We start from the raw sequence: 22,651 nt of genomic DNA, 5'->3' as shown, positions 1-22,651 counted from the left end.
ACTCAAAGTGGGACTTTGAATTCAAAAGCAATAATAACCTTGAGTTTTTCAGCTTCGTTGTCATTGTTTAGTTACAGGGAGACGGAAGGTCTGACACTGATTTTGCATTATTGCAGCCAGCTACTCAACCAGCTAATAGTATGTATATCCGAGCACTCACGCTGAACATATTAATGAAACACTTTTCTTTATGCTGCATTGTACTTTGGGAAGGTGAGGGGGGCACCTCTGCCGCCATTAAAAATCAACTGTCTTTAGCTATGAATTCTTATTCACAAGTGCCAATTTCTCTTTAAAGAGAGCTAAATAAGCCCCCGGAAATGATGCTCTCATGAAAAGTCCTCTTCTGACCTCCCCTTCCAGGTTATGCTTGCTGCAGTAAATCCTACTTGTCCTTAGTCTATTTGACTTTGGCTGATGTCTCCTAATAGTATTAGATCCAAAGAATGGCTGGGCATAGCGCATCCAGCTATTTAAGTTACACAAAATCCACTGAAAAGGCTCTGTGGCTTTGCTCTCCAAGTGAGTCATAGGCAACATATGCTCATTTGTTTTCTATTGATTTTGTTCTTTTGGAATTTGTTTCAGTGGGTGGTGTCTAATAATATGCAATAATATTAATTCAAGGCATTTGCTGAAAGGGCAGAGCAGAGCAGAAGGCACTTCATATGAAGTACAGGTCAAAACACTTCCGTCTGCAAAGCGGCACGAAGCAGGCAAGTACGGGTCACCTACAAATCAGACAGCATCCCACGGCACAGCGCCTTTTATGTTTATACACTGTAAAATGCACTCTGGCAAACATTGCCCTTGTTTGTCGAGGCCAGGAAATGGCAAGGAGAGTGAGGCAGTTGGTTGACAGAATGAAAAGCCAGAGGGGGAGCCTCGGTCTTCTTGCCCTGGCCCGGGCAGTGAGCAAGCGCGTTTCTCAGTTCCACCATCTTCATCTCTTACCTGCATCAGGTGGTAATAAATTCCTGCCAGGCCATGAGCAGCCCCCACATAATATTCTTGGTACCATTCATACATCAGTGGAGTCTTTGCTGTGAAGTTTCTCTTTCTGGCAAGGGTCTCTCCAGAGGTTAAGACTGTTTCACAAATCTACAGGGAGAAAACCGATCAAAATAATGAGAGAATCAAAATAAGAATCTTCCCGTAAGGAACTTTTTGCTAAGAGGTATGGAGAACATGGTGAATCAGACGGGGTCTTCCGGCCACGGATGGGCACAGTTTAATTCTGTGCTCAGGAAGCAGAGGTGACTGTATTCTGCCTAAAAGAGGGAGATATGGAAATTCTGAACTCTTTACTAGCGCTTATGCGAATTCACGTGACAGAGGAAAGCATGAGTTCTTCAGGCACGAAAGGAGACATCCGCACCTGGGAGGTGAAATCTGGCCCTCGTCTTCCGAAGGGCCGTGACACTCTCAAATGGAGCAGCCTGGACGTCTCGCTCCCAGTCGCTCTCTAAGTGTTTCCAGTGCACTTACGCTGTCAGCTCTCTGACCCCACCTGACCTTTTAGAGGCCTACACACACCTTCCTCCCACCCGGGCTATGCTAATTGGAGAAACAAAACCAAGAGTTCAGGCAGTTAACAACTGGGATCCTAACAGGACTCCAAAAAGCACAGAAATGTGGTACCTGCTGAATATGGCTTTGAGCAATCTTTTCCACTCCGAAGTTCTTATTCACAAAGAGAAGGGCATAGATATAGCCCATTCGTCCATAGAGCATTTCATTTGGAGCATGGAGGTCAATCTTGTTCAGGTGAATTAGCCTGGCAATAAAAATACATGCCTAAGATAACCTGGAAGGGATCGGGTAGTGGTAGATACTTAAAAATGGTACACTTAAAAAATACACACACACACACACACAAATATATATTTAGGGGATTATATATTAAATTACTATTATAGTTATTTTATTTTTTTAAAGATTTTATTTTATTTTAAAAATTTTACTGGAGAGAGAGAGAGGGAGAGAGAGAGAGGAGATAGTGAGAGCGAGCAGGAGTGGGGGGAGCAGTAGAGGGAGAGGGAGAAGCAGACTCCCCGCCGAGCAGGGAGCCCGATGCGGGACTCGATCCAGGGACCCTGGGATCGTGACCTGAGCCGAAGGCAGACGCTTAACAGACTGAGCCACCCAGGTGCCCCACTATTATAGTTAAACATTTTAAATATATTAAAATTAATTTATATATAAAAGGTAAATATTTTCATATATTTATATTATAAATTATATTATTATACATTAAGTGGGCTGAACCAGGCTACAAAGGGTAAATTAACCCTCAACTACTTTTTTCTTCAGTTCACAATGGAACTGACAAATTCAAAGAATAAAAGAAAAGGCATGTGTGGCTGAGGCTACCTGGCGCCTCCCTAGTTCCTCCTGGAGCTATGCCCTAAGACCAGCAGCTGGGGTCAGAGAAGCTAAGACCTGCTGCCCAGTACAGCATTTAGTCTGGAGAAAGGACTCAGTCACTCAAAGGGTCATCTATTTCCATAACATGAAAAGCCTGCTGCACCCCAGTTACCTCCTTCTTTGGTTCATCTCTTAATATGTTCTCAGGCCTACCTGAAGGCTCTGTATGGCAGCATGATCTACCATAATCTACCATAATGCAAATGGCACAGAGGTATCAGTCAGCCTCCCTGTCTTCCCAGTCTCCCCTTTCCAGTCCTTCTTTTCAGAAATAACCATGGTTACCAAATTCTTGGATATTCCTAGACTTTCTTTATGCACATGTAAGCATCAATATGCATATCTATAAATATATCTCCCCAGATGTTCTGTGGCTTGCTATTTGACAATACATCTTGACAAACATTCTCTATCAGAGTAGTCTCATTCTTTATCATGGCTACATAGTAGTCCATCAAATGGCTGTATGATAATTTATTAACTCTCTATCATTAGACTCAGTTCAGCTTTTCAGAAAAAGCTGTTTTTGGTTTTGGCTCCAGGTAAGATGGTGTAGGCACACTCTACCCAGCCTCTCTCGGTAAATGCAGCTCCAGGACCTGGAGAGAATGCACACTCTAAACAGTGAGCAGTAGCAGGCAGAGTGGGGAAGAGTGGGGAAGACCAGAATGTGAAGCACCACCAAACCAGTGGTGAGTTTACCATATTTTCGCCAATGGTATGCCCCTGGCTTGAAGCCAGAACAGCCCCAAATCTGGAAGTGGGCACCAAAGGCTGCAAGAGGGAGTCCTGGCAGAAGCCCTTTAGTTATGTTTCAAGAAAGAATCAGAAAGGGAACTCCTAGTATCAGAGAGAGTGGGCACAGCCCCTCAGTTTTCTTTATGTTTCCTTGTCTTCTGTTTTCTCACACTCCAGGCCACAAGCAATCTCATGGTGGCAGCAGAAATGAAGGCAAGAGGAGCTCACAGAAGCCAAGTCTCTGAGGGAGGGACCCTTCCTCACAGACTGGAGAAGTAAGTGGTGGTCCCAGGAGGGTGGGGTGAACCCAATGCTTTGCTTCCTTCTCGCCTCCCCATCATTGGGCCCCAGATACAGGCACAGTGGTGGGAATACTTGGCAGAGTAGGGTAACCAAAGCCTCAGATTTCTTTCCAGAGAACCAACACGGGAAGCCCCAGGAAAGCAGAAAGCAGGTGAGGTTCACTGGAAAATGAGCTCAGGAAAACAACCATAAACTCAGAGAATGAAACTTTCTTCTTTTTGAGGGTGGTTGTGGGGGAAGGGGTGGGGAGGGTGTAGGAAAGCAAATAGGATATTTAGGGAAAATGTCTTTGTTATTTGGATTTTTATTACATGAAATTTTGAAAGTACATCTCAATTATCTCTAAATTATCCTATATATTCAATGTGACACCATTTAAGTTACGTTTTAAAGCAATATAATTTTTGGTGAGACTTGACAAAATGGCTTTAGCATGCTGGAAAAGTATGAGGGAAGAGCCAGGGAATTTCAGGAAAAGAGCAGTAATGAGAGGACATCAGCCCTACCAAATAATGGCTTTGTCATCAGCGAGCTTAGGACACTAAACATACTACTTGATGACAAAGCCATTATTTGGTTGTGAAACTCTCTTGTTCTCTATGTGGTAATTTACTTTCAAAGTAGTTAAGTATAACCAGGGCCTGTGCATGCATCTCACCTAACTTTAGTCTATGCATTAGGAATTATAAGCATACGAACACTATAGAATGTAAGTCCTCCGATAAGCATGTGAAGTATCCACAATCACACCTCTGGGGTGACTGGTTATATCTGAAGTGTTCTTATCAGGAATCACCATTCAGAGGCATCTGGCCCTTCAGATAACTTTACCAAAATCTACACCAGAGGATTTGCTGGTAAATATAGTAAAAAAATGTTAGCAGGTGGCTTTTTGTTGGTGGAGTGGGTGATGAAGATAGGTGGAAGGCTTGGGAGAGGGTCCAGACTCTATTACTGTTTGAATAAGACCTAGTAAGATTGTCTGGGGACAGTGTGGTTTTCTCTGAGCCATAAGAACAGGACAGGACACTACTTGTGTGTATGTGTGTATATCTTCTTCCTAATCAATGTTTGCACATTTGGTTTATTTGGCAGAATCTGGTCCACTGCTTGTGCTTTCATTTTAACACACTTAGTGGTAAGGTTAGAGCTGACGGGGTATATAACTCCTACTGCTAATCTCTGGAGGCCACTAATAGCTACAAAACCCCAAAACCAAACAGGCAAACAAAAACCGAACAAGTGCTGCCACTGAGCTATAACCAACCGGTGTAGCGAAGAGTGTCCTGGCTCCCAAGAGAGGGTACTTGGGAAAGAGCAGACAATTCCCCTCTCCCAACCCTCCCCTCCACTTCCATAAGCCTGTGGCGAGGGGAGGGAAACACCATGTTTTAATAACCAGAATGAGATGCTTTTAGTGACTGAGAGGGGCCAACACTTCTGAAACAGACTGAGAAAAAGTTATAAAAGTATCCTTAAGGGAATTCTCTCCCCATCAGGAAAAGAGGGGTGTGAAAAAGCATGGCGGGTTGCAGTTACTGACAAAGTTAGATTATACCTCAACGAATGGAGGCATCTCATCAAATTGGTTAAACACGCTTGGTTTTTCTTCTATAAATATAAGCATTAAACTCACAGTGGAATAGTGGTTATCTTAGGAATAGGGACATGGTGGCCAAAGGTTACTTTTCATTTTCTTGTATACTTTGAATTTTTCCCCAATGTCAACAGGGCTGTCTGGATGGCAGAATTATGGGCCATTTTGCTACTTTAAAATCATAATACACACACACACACACACACCCACCCACCCTAATATTTTTAAAGAACTTAAAAAACATTTATTAAGAAAAATTCTATTTTTTTCTCATGTCACAACTGGCAGCTCAGTAATGTTGAGATCTTAAGAAAATAAAATCTTTTTACTAGATACAAACTCAACTGTTGTAGGAAACAGAAGGACTATCTCAGAGTTTTGATTTAAGAATTTATTATCAAGTTTTGATGATTATTATCAATTTAATATCAAATTGCATAGACTTTACATATAAAAAAGCATGTTGCTTTACTTTTGTAAAGGGAATTGAATTATTCAAAAAGAAAAATTCCTGTGAATTTTTTAAACAAATGGCTCTATGGAAGTTACTTGGAACAATTATTGCATGAGCTCCAAAGATGTTCTCACCTAAATGTGTTTGAACCACATTTCCTTTATTTGCCAACCTTATGGATTGTATTACCCCTAGGTGGAGATATATAATTAGCATTCCAATTATTTTGCAGCCAAACTCATTTGCATTTGGGAAGTTTAAAGTAGACAACAGATACCTTTCAAATACTTGAAAATGAAGTACTGCTTAGAGCATCTTGTTAAAATAATATTTTACAGTTTAGGGTAAAAAAGGAAGTATTCTTTTTTTTTTTCTGGATTTGAATTCAAGTCATTAAAACTCCTGAGCTGGGTCTGATGATTACTAAAGGCAGGACTTCTAAATGCAGGTTTTACATGCTATATTCTCAAGATAAAGTTAAGAAATGATAGCATTTGTAAATCATAAAGGTTATTTTATGTGTTTTCAAAAACTCTCAAACCCAGAAGCACAACACTGCAGCCCCATTTGTTTTGCTACGTTGATATTAATAGCAACCAATCTTCAGAAGAGACAGGTCACTGAAATGTCACTGAAGGAAGAATGGAGACTTAGAAAACCAGCATAGTTCTGTTCCACTCCTGGCAATAAGTCCCCAGGGTTTGACTGGGGAGAGTTTTTACCTTGTATCATCTAAAGGTTTGTAACTTTTTAAAAAGAAGTCCTTTTCTTACTCATCACACTACAAAAGAGAGTCTACACTTCCTGATCAGAAAGCCAAAACCCTTGGTCATTCTGAATAGCGGCCCCACACAGCACTAGATCTGTGCGGTTAGTGACTTAGTGGGGTATTGTAAACAGGCAACGTTCTCTTTGAGTAGTGGCACCAACTCCCTCTGTGTGGAAGGAAGGTGAAAATGAACCCGGTACAAATCAAACAGCAGGAAAAATTGGTGCTACTGATTCTCTTCCTTGCCACCTGCCCCAGCCAACTGCAGGACATTCTGATCATGAACAGACACACGTGCACATGCACACACACTCCTTTTTGGGGAGTCACAGACTCCTCCAAAAAAGTGTAAATGTTCTCTCCATGCTGAATACAATTTGGGGATTTTATACCTTTGGAAGCCCTAAGATTCTCAGGGCCCCAAATTTAAGAATCCCTACCTTAGGGAAACATTGACTTCTTTGATCTCTAAAACTCAGAATTATAATTCTGAAAGACTACATATATATATATATATGTATTTTTTTTTTTTTAAGATTTTATTTATTTATTTGAGACAGAGAGAGGGAGAGAACACAAGCAGGAGGAGAGGGGCAGAGGAAGAGCAAGAAGCAGACTCTCCAAAGAGCAGGGAGCCCGATGTGGGGCTCGATCCCAGGACCCTGGGACCATGACCTGAGCCGAAGGCAGACGCTTAATGACTGAGCCACCCAGGTGCCCCTGAAAGACTATTGTATTAAGAAACCATAGGAAAGGTAAGCTGAAAAATGACGTTGGTGGTGGAGCACAACACAGAGGCCATGTAGAGAACGTGAGGGTCTCTGATAGCTCCAAAGGCCTATGCGATATAGGAAAGAAGTTTCAGTAAAAAGTAAAACAACCAAATAGGTTTATTAAATATCTGATGACATCCAATCATTTCAATTGAGTTGCAAAAACTTACAGATTTTTCCCTTAAAAGGGAGGAGATGTGAAAGTAATTTACACATAATTCCTTTTTTCTTCCTGTTCTGTCACGAACTCTAGAAATCTGACAAATCAAAACTGTGGCCATAAATGGTCTATTTTCACTATCTGCATTCTATATATTTAATCTTAACAAATCTACTGGCTATAAATAAAATACTGTTGAAACATTGTAAAAGTTTTTAAAAAGATATAAATAACAAAAACACCTTTGTTATCAAGGTATCAAAAAACTTTAGTTTACTTTTAAGAGTGTTTTATAAATAAACCAATATTAATATATGGTACTGTGCCCCAAAGACGGTTTCTTACAACAGTAGGCTCTAAAATGTCACGAGGAAAAGGGTTATCTACTTGACAGGTTTGGCAAATTTCACTCCCTAGAGTCGCCAGAGTTTCACCCACGTGTCAGAAGCTCCTGACGACTCTGAGCAGCCAGTAAAGGTGTATATTTAACTGTGCTTAAATAGTGTTTCCCCTGTCTGAATACACAAATCTTGTTTTTATTTTTCACACAGCAAACTATTACTATCTGGCTGCACATACACTGAGAAAGGCTGGCATTACATATAAAACATTGGGACCACTATGGCTTATTTTTATGATACTTAAGAGTGACTCACTGAATGAGACTTCCTTCTGAGCCTCTAAAGCAAATGTGTGGCTAATGGCTTTAAACTGGCCGCAAAGAAATAGAAAGGTAGTTTCTGCTTTGCAATGCATTTGTCAAAACTCAACAAATATACATAAAACTTGGGCAGCATATTGTGTATAAACTTTACGTCAAAAGAAGAAAACTAAACAGATATTGAACTCTAGTAAATGATATATATGCTTTAATATTTAGAAGGAAGGGTACTGATGTCTGCAATTCACTCTGAAATGGACAGATGGATTAGATATGTGATAAAGCAAGTACAGAAAATGTTAATGGTAGAATCTATGTGGGTAGATATATAGGTATTCACTACTGTTTCAACATTTCTGTATGTTTGAAATTTTTCATAATAAAATTTTGAGGGGGAGAAAAAACTCTAGTTATTAGAATTTTAGGCCAAAAGCCTGTTAATGAAATACACACCACTACACAGTGTAAAATTCACCAAAGATCCTCCACAAACAAAATCAGTGATGAAAATGCCATTCTAATAGTAATTATAAGAAAAAGTAGTGGGAATCAAAAACCATGGTCAAACTGGAGATAATCACTGATTAAAATGTTGCTGGACCCAACTAAAAAATGGGTGAAAGACCTTAACAGACATTTCACCAAAGAAGCAATACTAATGGCAAGGAAGTATATAAAAAGATGCTCCACATCATACGTCATCAGGGAAATGCAAATTAAAACAACGAGATACCACTACACATCTACTAGAATGGCCAAAATCTGGAACCCTGGCAAGGATGTGGAGCATGAGGAACTTTCATTCGTTGCTTGTGGGAATACAAAATGGTACAGCCACTCTGGAAGATAGTTTGGAAATTCTTACAAAACTAAACATACCCTTACAATATGATCCAGCAATTGTACTCCTTGAAATTTACCCAAAGGAGCTGTAAACTTATGTCTGCACGAAACCCTGCAGAATTGGATGTTTACATTAGCTTTATTCATAACTGCCAAAACTTGAAAGCAATCAAGATGTCCTTCGATAGGTGAATGGATAAACTACGGTACATCCAGACAGCAGAATTCTACTCAGTGCTAAAAAGAAATGAGCTAACATACCATGAAAAGACATGGAGGAGCCTTAAATACGTATTGCTCAGTAAAAGAAGCCAATCTGAAAAGACTACATATTGTAATATTTCCAACTATGACATTCTGGAAAAGGCAAAACTACGGAGACAGTAAAATGATCAACAGTAGCCAGGGGTCAGGGAGCAGGGAAGAGGGATTAACAGGCGGAGCACAGTGGATTTTTGGGGCAGGGCAACTACTCTGTATGACAATATAACGATGGATACATGTCATCATACATTTGTCCAAACCCACAGAATGCACAACACCAAGATGTAACTAATGTAACTAATATAAACTATGGACTTTGGGTGATATATGCCTGTCCACTGTAACAAGTCTATCACTCCAGCGGGGAATGTTGATACTGGGGAAGGCTATGCATGTATATGAGAAATCTCTGTACCTTCCTCTCAATTTTCTGTGAACTGAAAATTGCTCTAAAAAGTAAAGGCTATTAAACAACGAAACACAACCAAAAGCCTTTGCTGGAATTGCAACTCTGCGTGTGGACACACTCAGTGGGAGCCTAACAGCACTGCATGTAGAGTTGCATGGCTGCCAGAATTCTGAACAGAATTCTTCGTGCTCAATAAACTCTAGTAAAACAATAATTGTAGTTTATTAGTACACAAGTTTAGTAATTCTTCATAATTCACAAGCTTCTAGTGGGCTTCCCCGATCTCTGTTAAAAATAAAAATCTGGATTTGCATGTTATTTGCTCCTAAGAAAAGCAATTTTGAGTCAGTCTGTAGTCCATGAGGAGGCCTTCCCCAGCCCATCACAGGAAATGAACCACATTTTTCAAATTATTGATCTTGGATAGCACCTTGGATTAGTAATCCCAGGATTAGGCTTCTGATCTCATTTTTGTTATTAAACTGATGTTTGATCTGGTGTGGGTCAGTGTCATGACATCTTACAATAAAATAGGGAACTTTACTGGTTGTTCCTTAACTATATCGGAATGATGTGCGATATGATCAAATGACAGTAGTAAGATTTATTGCTGAGGGAAAAGTAACTTCACTAAAATGTTCTTTTGCTAACACACATACAGAATTAATATGTAATGACGTCTCGATAATAATCCTCGAAAAGAAACATGATTACCGGGTGATGCAGTCTTCTGCCTGCTTCTCATTGTTCATCTTGTGGTACACCACGGCGCCCACGGCCAGGGGGCCTGCGTCCCCGCACAGGAAGGTGATGGAGCGCTTGGTCAGACTGTTCAGACTTTGCTTTACGTAGCCGTGTGCCATCTGGAGGTAAGCGGGGTCCCCGAACACATCATAGAGATGTAAGTAAAGCAGAGCGATACCTGAGAAGCAAAAAGAAAATCACGTGAAGATGAGGAACGGGCTGCTGACTGCATTACTTTGGTTTGTTGCCAACTCAGCAGTGTTGATTGTTGATAAACCATAACACATATGTAAACTATGCGTAAGTTCAGATGACCTTAGTTCTAGACACAGCTTTACTACCAAGCAGCTCTAAGAACCAGACACAGGCACTCACTCTGTTTCTTCATCACTGCAACGGTAAAGAAAAGACACTTCGAGACCCTCGGAGAACTCTAACCTAAGTTTATTATTAATCCTTGTCCCACTCTGGCTCTTGTGTATTCATGTATTATTCTTGATGGTTACATGACAGCTTATCAAAACCATGGTTCTAAACAGTCACCTGTTTATTTAACAAATAATCATTTACTTTAATCAATAAACAAGTAATATTTGTTCTTGTGAGCTAAAAAAAATTTAAAGACTAGGGAGTGAAAAACTCAATTTCTCCTTATAAAGAAGTTAAGTTTTTGAGTGAGAAGGAAGGTAGAGTAACCAAATTCCCTACTCCACTATCTTTCCAGGCAGAGATTATAAGAAAACTACTGTGAGGTAGAGAGATCTGAGAAAATAAATTCAATCCCTCCTTAATTTTTTTTTTTTTTTCTCTGCCAAGGACCCGGCCACGTTAGGAATTATGGTGTAAAAACTGCCAATAACGTTTGCTTTGGGCCATACTCGATTTGCTTCTTAACCTGCTCTTGAAGCCTGCTATATATATAATTGAGGCATTGTCTGAATGTCCTTATTCCAAATGCCTGTCACAGTAGATAGAGCCTTCCCTCTGAAGCCGACTGGTCTCAGGGCAGACTCAGAGATGTGGAGTAGAGAACCCGCCTGCCTGCAGCATTTCCAGAAACTCATTTCTCCCCTTAAAGTACATTTTCCATCTCATTTACCATTTTTAGAAGATACAGAGTCTCTGTTTAAATGTAAATTAATAGAGCCCATCTCTTCATGGATTTCAGTGCAGTAAAAACGCAGTCTGCAAAATTACTTTTCACTGTACTGAGGACAATTTTAAATTTAGATAGTTTTCTCATTTTGCATGGGTAATCTCCAAAGCTTTGTGCTACAGACAATTCAATTTCTCATGTATATTAAGGCCAAATTTTCATTTCCTGCCAAAGTTAATAACCTTGTTCTGCTCTTTCAAAGTGGCTTGGTGTTTGTAATTCCACAAGCTGATGATCAGACGTACCAGTGCTGAAGGTTTGTAGACATAAGTGTACAAAACCACGTATGTAAGAAAAAAAAATCTCCTTTTCACAAATGATCAATGTCAAGAGCTCCTTCTACAATTAGGTTCTTAAATGGCTTCATCTCCATCCACACCAGGCACCTGCTGGTGATCCGTTTACATTGTTACCCTTTCATTTTGGCCTCCTATTCCCATTGCTGCCTCAACTCCCCTAATTACGTTCTGTAAGCACCACAGCCAGATAATGACATGACTGAGGTCTGAGAAAATACGAAGTGATTAAATACAAGCCCAATGATTGTTTTCCTTTTCAGACCTTTGTCTCTCATTATCAATTCCTCTTGGCCTAAATCTTTAACAAAACCCATTACAGTTTGCAATTTTAAGGCTGGATGCATTTCTCACGACAAACAGGTAGTGATTTCTCCAGTCCACAATATTTCATTTAGATGAAAAACTTTTTTCTTTTTGATCAGCAGAGAATTCTCTCTCCAGCTTCTGGGATTCTACAACCTCAGGTTCTGGTTCTCTCCTTTGTCTCATTCTGGGCCTCAGTATCCATATATTTTGATTAAGCAATCTGCTGCACCTCGCAGTTTATGGTGTCTACTTCCTGTCACAAAACACCCATGACGAAAAGGGTTTCAAGTGAGGAGGGCTGCTGACAATTTGAAAAAGTTTCCTGGACAAGCCTTCTAGAAATCAGTCTAGGTCCAGGGTATAAGACAAAATATAGAAGTCAAAGACATTTAATGCCTCCTCAATACTGTATATCCTACATGCCCTAATTTAATAGAAAAATGGGGAACTGTGTGTAGCTAGAAGCCTTGAACCCAATCCTTATGGTCTTCCAACCTTTAGCAATATTTATGCACATAATATCACCTTTGCATAAATACCAAATGCTGAGAGGTGACTGGCAAGGTGGGAAATAAAGATACGACCTACAACATCCTTTCCTGATTAAACCTCTCCAGAGTATAGGGATAGAGGGAACATTCCTCAAGTTCATAAAATCCATCTATGAAAAACCCACAGTGAATATCATCCTCAATGGGGAAAAGCTGAGAGCCTTTCCCTTAAGATCAGGAACACGTCAAGGGTGCCCACTCTCACCACTGTTGTTCAACATAGTACTAGAAGTCCTAGCAACAGCAATCAGACAACAAAAAGAAAAGGTATTCAAATTCGCAAAGAAGAAGTCAAACTCTCTCTTTTCACAGACGACATGGTACTTTATGTGGAAAACCCAAAAGACTCCACCCCCAAATTACTAGAACTCGTACAGCAATTCAGTAATGTGGCAGGATACAAAATCAATGCACAGAAATCTGTTGCTTTCTTATACACTAACAGCGCAACTGTAGAAAGAGAAATTAGAGAAACGATTCCATTTACAATAGCACCAAAAACCCTAAGATACCTCGGAATAAACCTAACCAAAGAGGTAAAGGATCTATACTCTAGGAACTACAGAACACTCATGAAAGAAATTGAAGAAGACAAAAAAGATGGAAAAACATTCCATGCTCATGGATCAGAAGAATAGACATTGTTAAAATGTCTATGCTACCCAGAGCAATCTATACCTTCAATGCCATCCCGATCAAAATTCCAATGACATTTTTCAAAGTGCTGGAACAAACAATCCTAAAATTTGTATGGAATCAGAAAAGACCCCGAATTGCCAAGGAAATGCTGAAAAAGAAAAACAAAGCTGGGGGCATCACGTTGCCCGATTTCAAGCTGTATTACAAAGCTGTGATCACCAAGACAGCATGGTACTGGCACAAAAACTGACATACAGACCAATGGAACAGAACAGACAGCCCAGATACAGACCCTCAACTCTATGATCAAATAATCTTCGACAAAGCAGGAAAAATATGCAATGGAAAAAAGACAGTCTCTTCAATAAATGGTGCTGGGAAAATTGGACAGCCACATGCAGAAGAATGAAACTCGACCATTCTCTAACACCATACACAAAGATAAACTCAAAATGGATGAAAGACCTCAATGTGAGACAGGAATCCATCAAAATCCTAGAGAAGAACATAGGCAATAACCTCTTTGACATCGGCCACAACAATTTCTTTCAAGATACATCTCCAAAGGCTAGTGAAACAAAAGCAAAAATGAATTATTGGGACTTCATCAAGATAAAAAGCTTCTGCACAGCAAAGGAAACAGTCAACAAAACAAAGAGGCAACCCACAGAAAGGGAGAAGATATTTGCAAATGACACTACAGATAAAGGGCTGGTATCCAAGATCTATAAAGAACTTCTCAAACTCAACACCCAAATAATCAAGTCAAAAAATGGGCAGAGGACATGAACAGACACTTCTCCAAAGAAGACATACAAATGGCTAACAGACACATGAAAAAATGTTCATCATCATTAGCTGTCAGAGAAATTCAAATCAAAACCACATTGAGATACCACCTTACACCAGTTAGAATGGCAAAAATTGACAAGGCAAGAAACAGCAAATGTTGGAGAGGTTGTGGAGAAAGGGGAACCCTCTTACACTGTTGGTGGGAATGCAAGTTGGTACAGCCACTTTGGAAAACAGTGTGGAGGTGCCTCAAAAAATTAAAAATAGAGCTACCCTATGACCCCGCAATTGCACTACTGGGTATTTACCCCAAAGACACAGATGTAGTGAAAAGAAGGGCCAGATGCACCCCAATGTTCATAGCAGCAATGTCCGCAATAGCCAAACTGTGGAAAGAGCCGAGATGCCCTTCAACAGATGAATGATTAAAGAAGATATGGTCCATATATACCATGGAATATTAGTCAGCCATCAGAAAGGTGAATACCCAACTTTTACATCAACATGGATGGGACTGGAGGAGATTATGCTAAGTGAAATAAGTCAAGCAGAGAAAGTCAATTATCATATGGTTTCACTTATTTGTGGAACATAAGGAATAGCATGGAGGACATTAGGAGAAGGAAGGGAAAAATGAAGGGGGGGGAATCAGAAGGAGAGATGAACTATGTGAGACTATGGACTCTGAGAAACAAAACTGAGGGTTTTAGAGGGGAGGGGGTGGGGGGATAGGTTAGCCTGGTGATGGGTATTAAGGAGGGAATGTACTGCATGGAGCACTGGGTGTTATATGAAAACAATGAATCGTGGATCACTGCATTGAAAACTGGTGATGTAATGTATGGTGACTAACATAACATAATAAAATAAAATTTAATAGGAAAAAAAAGATACAACCTCAAGGGCTCGGCAGGGAAAACTCACCCAGTCCCCTTACATATACTCGCAGCCCTGGCCTCTGCCTATGCTTTTAAAAACTCTTTTCAGAGGTGCCTGGGTGGCTCAGTCGGTTAAGCGTCTGCCTTTGGCCCAGGTCATGATCCCAGGGTCCTGGCATCAACCTCCACATTGGGCTCCCTGCTCAGCGGGGAGCCTGCTTCTCCCTCTCCTGTTCCCCCTACTTGTGCTCTCTCTCTCTCTCAAATAAATAAATAGAATCTTAAAAAAATGATTTAACAAACTTTTCAAATGTAATTTTTATCAAAATAAATTTGTTCTTCATGGAAAGAGTCAAATAGTACTGCAAGGCTTAATATACTTCTCATCCACCAAGATATTAATATGCCTCTAGGGAAGGGTCAAGTTTGGGAGGGAAGGGTTACAGTTCTAACTATTCATAAACTCATTAGCAAGTAGGATTCCAGTCTCTACAGGACATTTAACATAATGAGAGACAACACTGTACTAGCTTCTAGGATAACCATCAAAACTGGTCATCAGACTCAACACAGGATGATGTATGGAGTTTAATCTTTTTAATGTTTCCTTTTTTTATCACAGGATATGCTACTTACTCAGAGTATTCTGGGCTTAAATTTGAGTAGTGGATAAAATTTCCTTCTATATTATTTTTCTAAGCAAAAGGTAGGATAAAGGAGATTTGCTTCCTTCTTCTACCCTTTCACCTTTTCTTCCAGAACAGAAAAGACTGAAGTGAGATTTAATTTTTGATTGCATTTAATTGTAAAAATATGCTCCAACTCGTTTTAGGATTATTTTATTAAAAGAAAAAAAAAACCCCACTCCCCACCCCCCTTTAAATCTGGAGGGATTTTGACATTTTCTTTCTTTCTTTCTTTTTTTTTTTTTAAAGATTTTATTTATTTGAGAGAACGAGAATGAGAGAGAGAGCATATGAGAGGGAGGAGGGTCAGAGGGAGAAGCAGACCCCCCGCCGAGCAGGAAGCCCGATGCGGGACTCGATCCTGGGACTCCAGGATCATGACCTAAGCCAAAGGCAGTCGCTTAACCAACTGAGCCACCCAGGCGCCCGGGATTTTGACATTTTCATTGACATAAAATTGATGTTAAATATTCTATTTCTTAGATGGTTCACTCTATGATAACTACTGTGATTAAGCTATGAAAACGAATGCTTTTTTGGTCTGAATTTTACTGTCTTGTTAGATTTGCTCATATATATGACTTAAACTTATTGGCATATTCTAAATGGGAAAATAATCCATATGAAGAGAAATACACTGAAAAATGAGTAAAGCAAAATCTAATCCATTATTTGCCCATTACTCCCAAACTCATTAAAGATGACCAATAAAGCATTTGGGATAACTAATTCTGTTAAGTAATGAGTACTCTCCTTTAGGAATAAGAGATTATTCCTATTCTGGTTGGTTGTACTTTATTTCCTAAAGGGTACAGGAAAGTTGTAATAGGGACACTACCTCTATTTTACATGCAAATCCAGATAAATTTCACATCAGTAAAAAATCAATCAAGTGCCTCTTAGAATCAAGCATGTGAAGTCAGTAAATGTTTTAGAAATGCCATGTTCATTCTTTAGTTATTCATAACTTTGGAGACTGGCTTAATGGAGAAAGAATGAACAGAGGTGGAGAGAGTATCCCCTCCATTGCAGGGGGAAAAAATATACCATCAAGGAGGAGAAGGTATGGATGGGGTGTGGACCAAAAGGGGAAGGCTGAAATAAAGCCTGAGCATAGTACTCCCAGCAAGTCGAATCACCAGAGCAAGTACATGTGGATGTGAAGGCTAGGGGATGACATGGTTAATAAGGATAGACTCCTTAGGGGTTCAAATTATTAAAAACCAGACACAGAAATTTAGGCTTGATTAGGTTGGTTTATGTAAAGGAGTAGTATTCCCCCGCAAAAGCATTTTTTTTTTTAAAGTAGGCTCCACGCCCAGCATGGAACCCAGTGTGGGACTTGAATTCACGACCCTGAAATCAAGACCTGAACTGAAATCACAAGTTGGATGCTTAACCAGTGGAGCCACCCAGGCACCCCAAAAAGCGTTTTTCAAAGATAACCCTGTGTGTTAGTCCAGGTCCTCCAAGAAGGAACTGAACATGCAGGACTTTATTAGGGACCTGGATCCTAGACAGTACCACATGAAGAGTGCTGCAGAGCCTCACACCAGCAATTACAGGCTTTGGCTTAGGAGCGACACATGCTCCTTCCCCCTGCAGCCCCTGGACTAGAAGAGGTCGCCTTACCTAATGACACTGAAGTTGAGAGGTTTAACCCTGCTAGGAGTCCAGAAAGAGAGGGACACCAGATATGGGTGAGCACTAGACATGTCTAACACAGGGCCTGGCAGTGGGGAAGAGGCAGAGAGAAGGTTTGAGATGTTCGTCAGACATCCAAGTGGAGAGCTTAAATAGGCAGCTGGATGCATCTGGAGTTTAGGGAAGAGAGGCTGGACAAATGTCCTCCAAAGGTGTGGGGAATGATGTGACTCCTGGGTAGTAAGTGATTCTCTGATGCACTTTAAAAGCAAGTGGACTAGAAGACTCACCAATCCAATGTAGGTAGGGTTTCTTTTAATAAAAACAAAAACAAAAAGCCCTCCTTTTTGGTCCAAGAGGCCAGAAGAAATCCAGACATATATTACTTTGATCTTACATCTCCCAGAGCTTGTTTGGTTGCTTCCAACTGTGGTGTCCAGCATGACAGCTTCTAACCATAAGCGTCTAGAAAACTTTGAGTTAATTAAAAGTAAACAAAATTTAAAATTCAGTTTCTCAGTCACACTAGCCACATTTCAAATGCTCAATAGCTACGTGTGGCTAGCGGCTGCTGTAACGGACAAGAAAATAACGTATCTATCACCGCAGAACGTTCTAAGGACAGCACTGCTCTGAACACCAGAGACTGATGTCATTGTGTGCAAGAAGTTCGGGAAGTCTCGCACCGCACCCACAGTTCATCCTAGAAATCTGTTTCTGAAATGCTGACAACTAATTTACTTCAAAGAAAAAAAAAAACGATACCATAAGGACCAAAGAAAACTTTGAGGTAATAGGAATCTGTCCTGGTTTTTAGCATGGAAGCTCTGAACTAGATTTTTCTACTGTCTCCTTCTATAGATATTACTCTGGGAAGGGAGGGTAAACTGCTTAGGGACACTTCTAAATCTGCAATTTCCTTACTCAGCTACTTATCCCCAGTAGTACTATAAATATAGCCAGCTGTTGAGAAGTAATTAATACTAAGCCTCTGAATTTCTGAGGGATCATTAGTCCTATTCATCTTGACCAATCAAGACCTTCGTGCATCTCAAATGTATGTGGACATGATAAAAATCTCCACAGATGTATGAACTCTCAAAAACACTTGTCTGTAATTCTGCACTTTAGAGATTATTCCTTAACAGCGTTCATTTATTTTACAACCAGTCTGCACTGATGTAAGAACCTTTGCCGTGGTACCTCCTCTCTACAAGGTATTTCCTTGAAGGTCAGGGTCTCTTAAAGATTCTCTTCATGTACTCTGGTGGGAAAAGTCATGCTCAGATTGAAATACCGCTGGAGTCACTAAAGGTACCAGCTAATACCCAAGAAAGGGTCTCAATAGTTTTGAGTGATATGGAAATAGGAACTCCCTAAAAGGGTGATGGGTAGTTTCAAATAAACTGTTCCCCAGTCAAAACTTTGAAAGTTTATCAATTACCATGTTTTTTTTCCCTTTCAGATTTATGAAAATATAAGTGACCATTTTCTCTAGTTAACCCCATACAGTATGATCACCTTTCTATATCACGTTGGTACTTTCTGATACACTGTTTTGTAATGGTTTCTCAATTTTGTGAGGATGTCTGACTAAGTGCATTTTTATTTTTTCAACAAAATTACAGTTGTCTAGAGGTGCCTGGGTGGCTCAGTCGGCTAAGCATCCGACTCTTGATTTCAGCTCAAGTCATGATCGCAGGGTCATGACATCAAGCCCCGCATCAGGCTCTGCGCTCAGCAGGGAGTCTGCTTGGGATTCTCTCTCTCCTCCCTCTGCCCCGCCCCATCTCTCTCTCTCCCTTCCTCTCAAAAAAAAAAAAAAATTTGCAGTTTTCTTTAGGGCAGGATTCCCATTCCCAGTCACTTTCGTTACTGTGCACAGTGCTCTCCACAAAGCCTGTACATAAACACTGCCTGGACCAGCATTATCTGCTCAGCTGTCAGCTTAAAGTCAAGCATCAGAAGCATCAACAGCTGTTGTTCTCCAAATACTTGGGTACAGGTAACATGGGGAGAAAACCAGTTGTGACTCTGCACCATTAATTAAATAGTGTTATCTCAAACGAAGAAGTAGAAAATAGGGCAAACAAGCACTCAGAAGATGTGTCTTCTTTTCTCTTTTATGTATTTCCAGAGCTGACCGTCCAGTAGGAAAATAGACTTAAAAAAAAGGAGACCTCATACTTTCCTCCTCCTTCCCTCAGTGCCCTGCCTCACAACTGTCAAAATAGGAAGTGCTCCTAGTCTTTTATTTAGACGCCATTGATAGGTGATAAATCTTTCAACAGAGTAGTCATTAAGGGCGCAGGCTCAGGAATCAATGTCTGGGATTGAAGCCATCAGTAACTCACTGTGTGATTTTACCTCATTTACTAAACCTCTCTGTACCTAAGCATGTTTATCTATAAAATGGAAATAACAGTAGCTACTCCATAGTTACTGTGAATCATGCTGATTATTGCAAGTTCCTAGCACATAATAACTACTCAATAAATACCCAACCCCATTAGACTGTGAATTTCCAGTGCTGAGTCAGTCACTTTGCCTCATCTCTGATGCCTGATTGAAAAGGACAGAAAGTACAGAGGGAAGCACAGTCTTCCCATGTTCCTGCCTCTCTCCACCCTTGCTGGCTCCTCTTACTAAAAAAATGTTCTCTATACATGTGCCATCTGGCCCTCCTCTTGAGCTTTCTGGGAGTCTTCTGTCTTTAGGTGTTGCCTCTTTTTTCTCCTTTTTCTCATGTAGTAATCCGTATTTGTACTATCCAGATGCTCTGTTTGAGTCTAAGGAGGTAAGTTCAAGTCAGGCAGCAAAAAAGAAGAAGCCCATTTTACATCCAGGTCTAAACAATAGGCTCTCTATCCAGCTTTAACAAGTATAAAGCAGATATCATAAGCCCTCTCTAATTTTTGAGTTCATTTCTAATTGGACCAAAAGTCAAGGGAAGGAGATGTGATTGACTCTTCTACATCCTAAGACATATGAAATGAGTCAAATTCCACTCTTCCCTCATCCCACCTGGTTTGCTTTACTGTTTTTAATTTGTATAGGTGGCATACTATAGAATAGTAATGGCAGAACACTCTCCGTTCGTTCGTTCGTTCATTCATTCATTCAATAAGTATTTACTAAGCACCAACTATGGACCTGGCACTGTGTTAAATGCTCAAGTTACTGGAATAAAAATGACAAAACACAGCCCCAGCCTCCTTGGTGTTGTCTGTAAAAGGCAAATTGCTTAGATATGTCCTCTTTCTTTCCCTCCTGCCATTTCTTCTGATCTATCAACATTTTCTTCCTGCTCTCAGTGTTTCACCCAAGCACACTGGTAGCATTTAAACCCTACAGCTGTTTCGAGCCTATATCTAAGCCACGTAAGATAACCTACAGTACAATGACATCAACTTCAGAGAAAGTGCAGTCTGAAAGAAAGCACTCTGGCAGGTCTCTACCTAGTGGTCACTGTGAGGGGCTCTAATTAGCCCAGTGGAGATCCATGCCCTTTATTCCTTCCACTTGCCCTGACCGCTCTGGCTGGGAGCCACAGGTACTTCTCAGGAAGGTGAAGGACACTTGGTTGGGGCTCAAATTAGACAATGAAATGCTGGCTCTGATTGAAGAGCTACGTAATAAAAAGATCAAATTGCAAAGAAAAGATACCTGGCCAGAGTGATTCCTTTCAACTAAGTCTGGTATCAGCAGAAACTAAGCCCCACATGCTAAGGCTGTAGCTCAAAGGCTATACATTTGGCAGATCAGAGGAACAGCATCTTGAAACACTTTAATGACTTGCATTTAGAGCGCAAGTTAATATTACTCCAGGGATTATGCTGCATATCCTCTTATTTAAAATGTTATCTAATACTTGAAAAGAGGAAATGTATGCTGATCTTAGCCTCATTAACTTTGTGAGTTGGTTATAGAAGATTGGGTTATATCTTTTAGAACTAAAGCCACTAGTCCTGTATTTTTTTTTTTTCCTTGAGTGTGAGCTGATCATCACTTCCCTTAGGAATCATCATAGTTAAAAGGGGGAAGAAATGAAATTAAATGAGGGCTGGAACTTTCCCTCATTCTCTCTTAAAGACACTAGTGAGATCAGCTATTGCTTGTGTTTACTTACCTTTTCTACTATGTTATCAGCAAGGGAAGCAATCTTTTCTCCTAAACGCTTATTTCTAACACGAGAATACTTCATTTGCTCATTTAATTCTTTAAAATAGCAATTCCTCATCAGTGTTTTGTAATTTCTATTTTATAAGGCACTTAAAATCTCCTCCTTCCTGGAACTTACAGCACCTGGAACAAAACCCAGAGCAGCTGAAAGGCAGGGGCTGTGAGGCTCTCTGGTGAGTCCCAACAGATTCCCGAATACCACTTAGGACCACTCCGTAGCTGGCCATCGTGTTTGATCTTAAGGGGCTTCCATGCCTGTTCTTTTTCTGCACTGTCTGCTGCTATGTGCACAGGTATAAAGACCAGTTCTTGATGGAACATCTAAAGAACCAAAATGTTTGCCTTGCTTCCCAAGCTGGGAGTGCATTCTATAAAGAACTCTTGGTAGATCTACCAGGAAAGGATTATGGCTGAGAAGGAACAATTCAGTGCTTATTGCTGGCGTATGTGATACATCAATATCATGATGCATTACACTTCAATGTACTAAATTTTATAAAAGAGGATGTCAGGGAAAACAACTGGGCCTATTCGTTTCAAATATCGCTTATTAACAGCTGTAAGAGCTACTGATTGTTTTCAGACTATGGGTGATACTTCGTACACGAAGTTCCTCAACAAGCCTTTTCAAATACAAGCAATTATGAGAAAAAGCTTCTGTTTTGGCCCAGTTAATTTTCTATCCTGAAACCATGCTGAGTATATTAATTCAGGATTAGGAAGCATGGAAGCAAATTCTGTAGCAAAATGCTGGAGATTTCATTTTTCCGGCTGCAAATGCCCATAAATCTTTCCAGGGTTTACTTTACGTCCAATCCCAAATAACTTCTTCCTATAGACTTTTAAATAGTAATTACTCTTGCCTAACTCGTGTTTCCCTGTTTCTTTCCAAATTCCTTTCATGTTTCATCTATTCTAATTATTTTCTCAAACACTTAAAACTGACTAGTCATTAGCCACTTCTAAAATGTACAGCATGAGTATCATCACATTATCACTGCTCAAATCACTCCATCTTACAGTTATGTGCAGACCTTCAGTTACCAAATGTATGGAGCAAACCCAGATGTAGAAGTGGAGAGTAAATACACACACACGAGGACAAACACTCTCATGGGGGAAAGACCAGGCTTCTAACGCTAGACTTGCAGTGCTGAATCCTAACTTTCTCACTACTGGCTCTGTAACCTTCGATAGGTACTCAGCCTCGTTTTGCCTCAGTTTTCTCATCTGTGAAACGGGGATGCAAATAGTATCCATGCTATAGGGTGGTTCTGAGATTTAGGTTAGTTAATTAATGCAAAGCACTTAGAATGGTGTCTGGCATACAACATTAGTCACCGAGATAACGTGCACACACACTCTGGCTCCTGTCA

The 22,651-nt window shown here is 40.2% G+C and overlaps 2 protein-coding genes across 4 annotated transcripts in view; one reads left to right on the top strand and one right to left on the bottom strand.

Annotated features, from left to right (window-relative positions):
* The window catches only part of CPS1 (carbamoyl-phosphate synthase 1), a 357,074-nt gene that overhangs the window by 136,594 nt on the left and 197,829 nt on the right, over positions 1-22,651 (top strand). The window contains exon 5 of the mRNA XM_035007224.1: positions 3,343-3,440. The gene's annotated coding sequence lies outside the window, so the exon portion shown is untranslated. The remainder of the gene's footprint in view (positions 1-3,342; positions 3,441-22,651) is intronic.
* Positions 1-22,651, bottom strand: part of LANCL1 (LanC like 1) — a 38,568-nt gene that overhangs the window by 7,252 nt on the left and 8,665 nt on the right. For all 3 annotated transcript variants that reach the window (XM_035007227.1, XM_035007225.1, XM_035007228.1), the window contains exons 4-6: positions 10,113-10,320; positions 1,642-1,777; positions 955-1,101 (exon numbers count right to left, since the gene is read on the bottom strand). In XM_035007227.1, the coding sequence (XP_034863118.1) occupies positions 955-1,101; positions 1,642-1,777; positions 10,113-10,320 (491 nt within the window). The remainder of the gene's footprint in view (positions 1-954; positions 1,102-1,641; positions 1,778-10,112; positions 10,321-22,651) is intronic.

Source organism: Mirounga leonina, unplaced genomic scaffold (assembly GCF_011800145.1).
Source record: "Mirounga leonina isolate KUSES-001 unplaced genomic scaffold, KU_Mleo_1.0 Mir_151, whole genome shotgun sequence".
In the NCBI taxonomy this organism is placed as follows: Eukaryota; Metazoa; Chordata; class Mammalia; order Carnivora; family Phocidae; genus Mirounga; species Mirounga leonina.
Note: the sequence above shows the minus strand (reverse complement) of the source record. Positions and strands in the feature narration are given on the sequence as shown.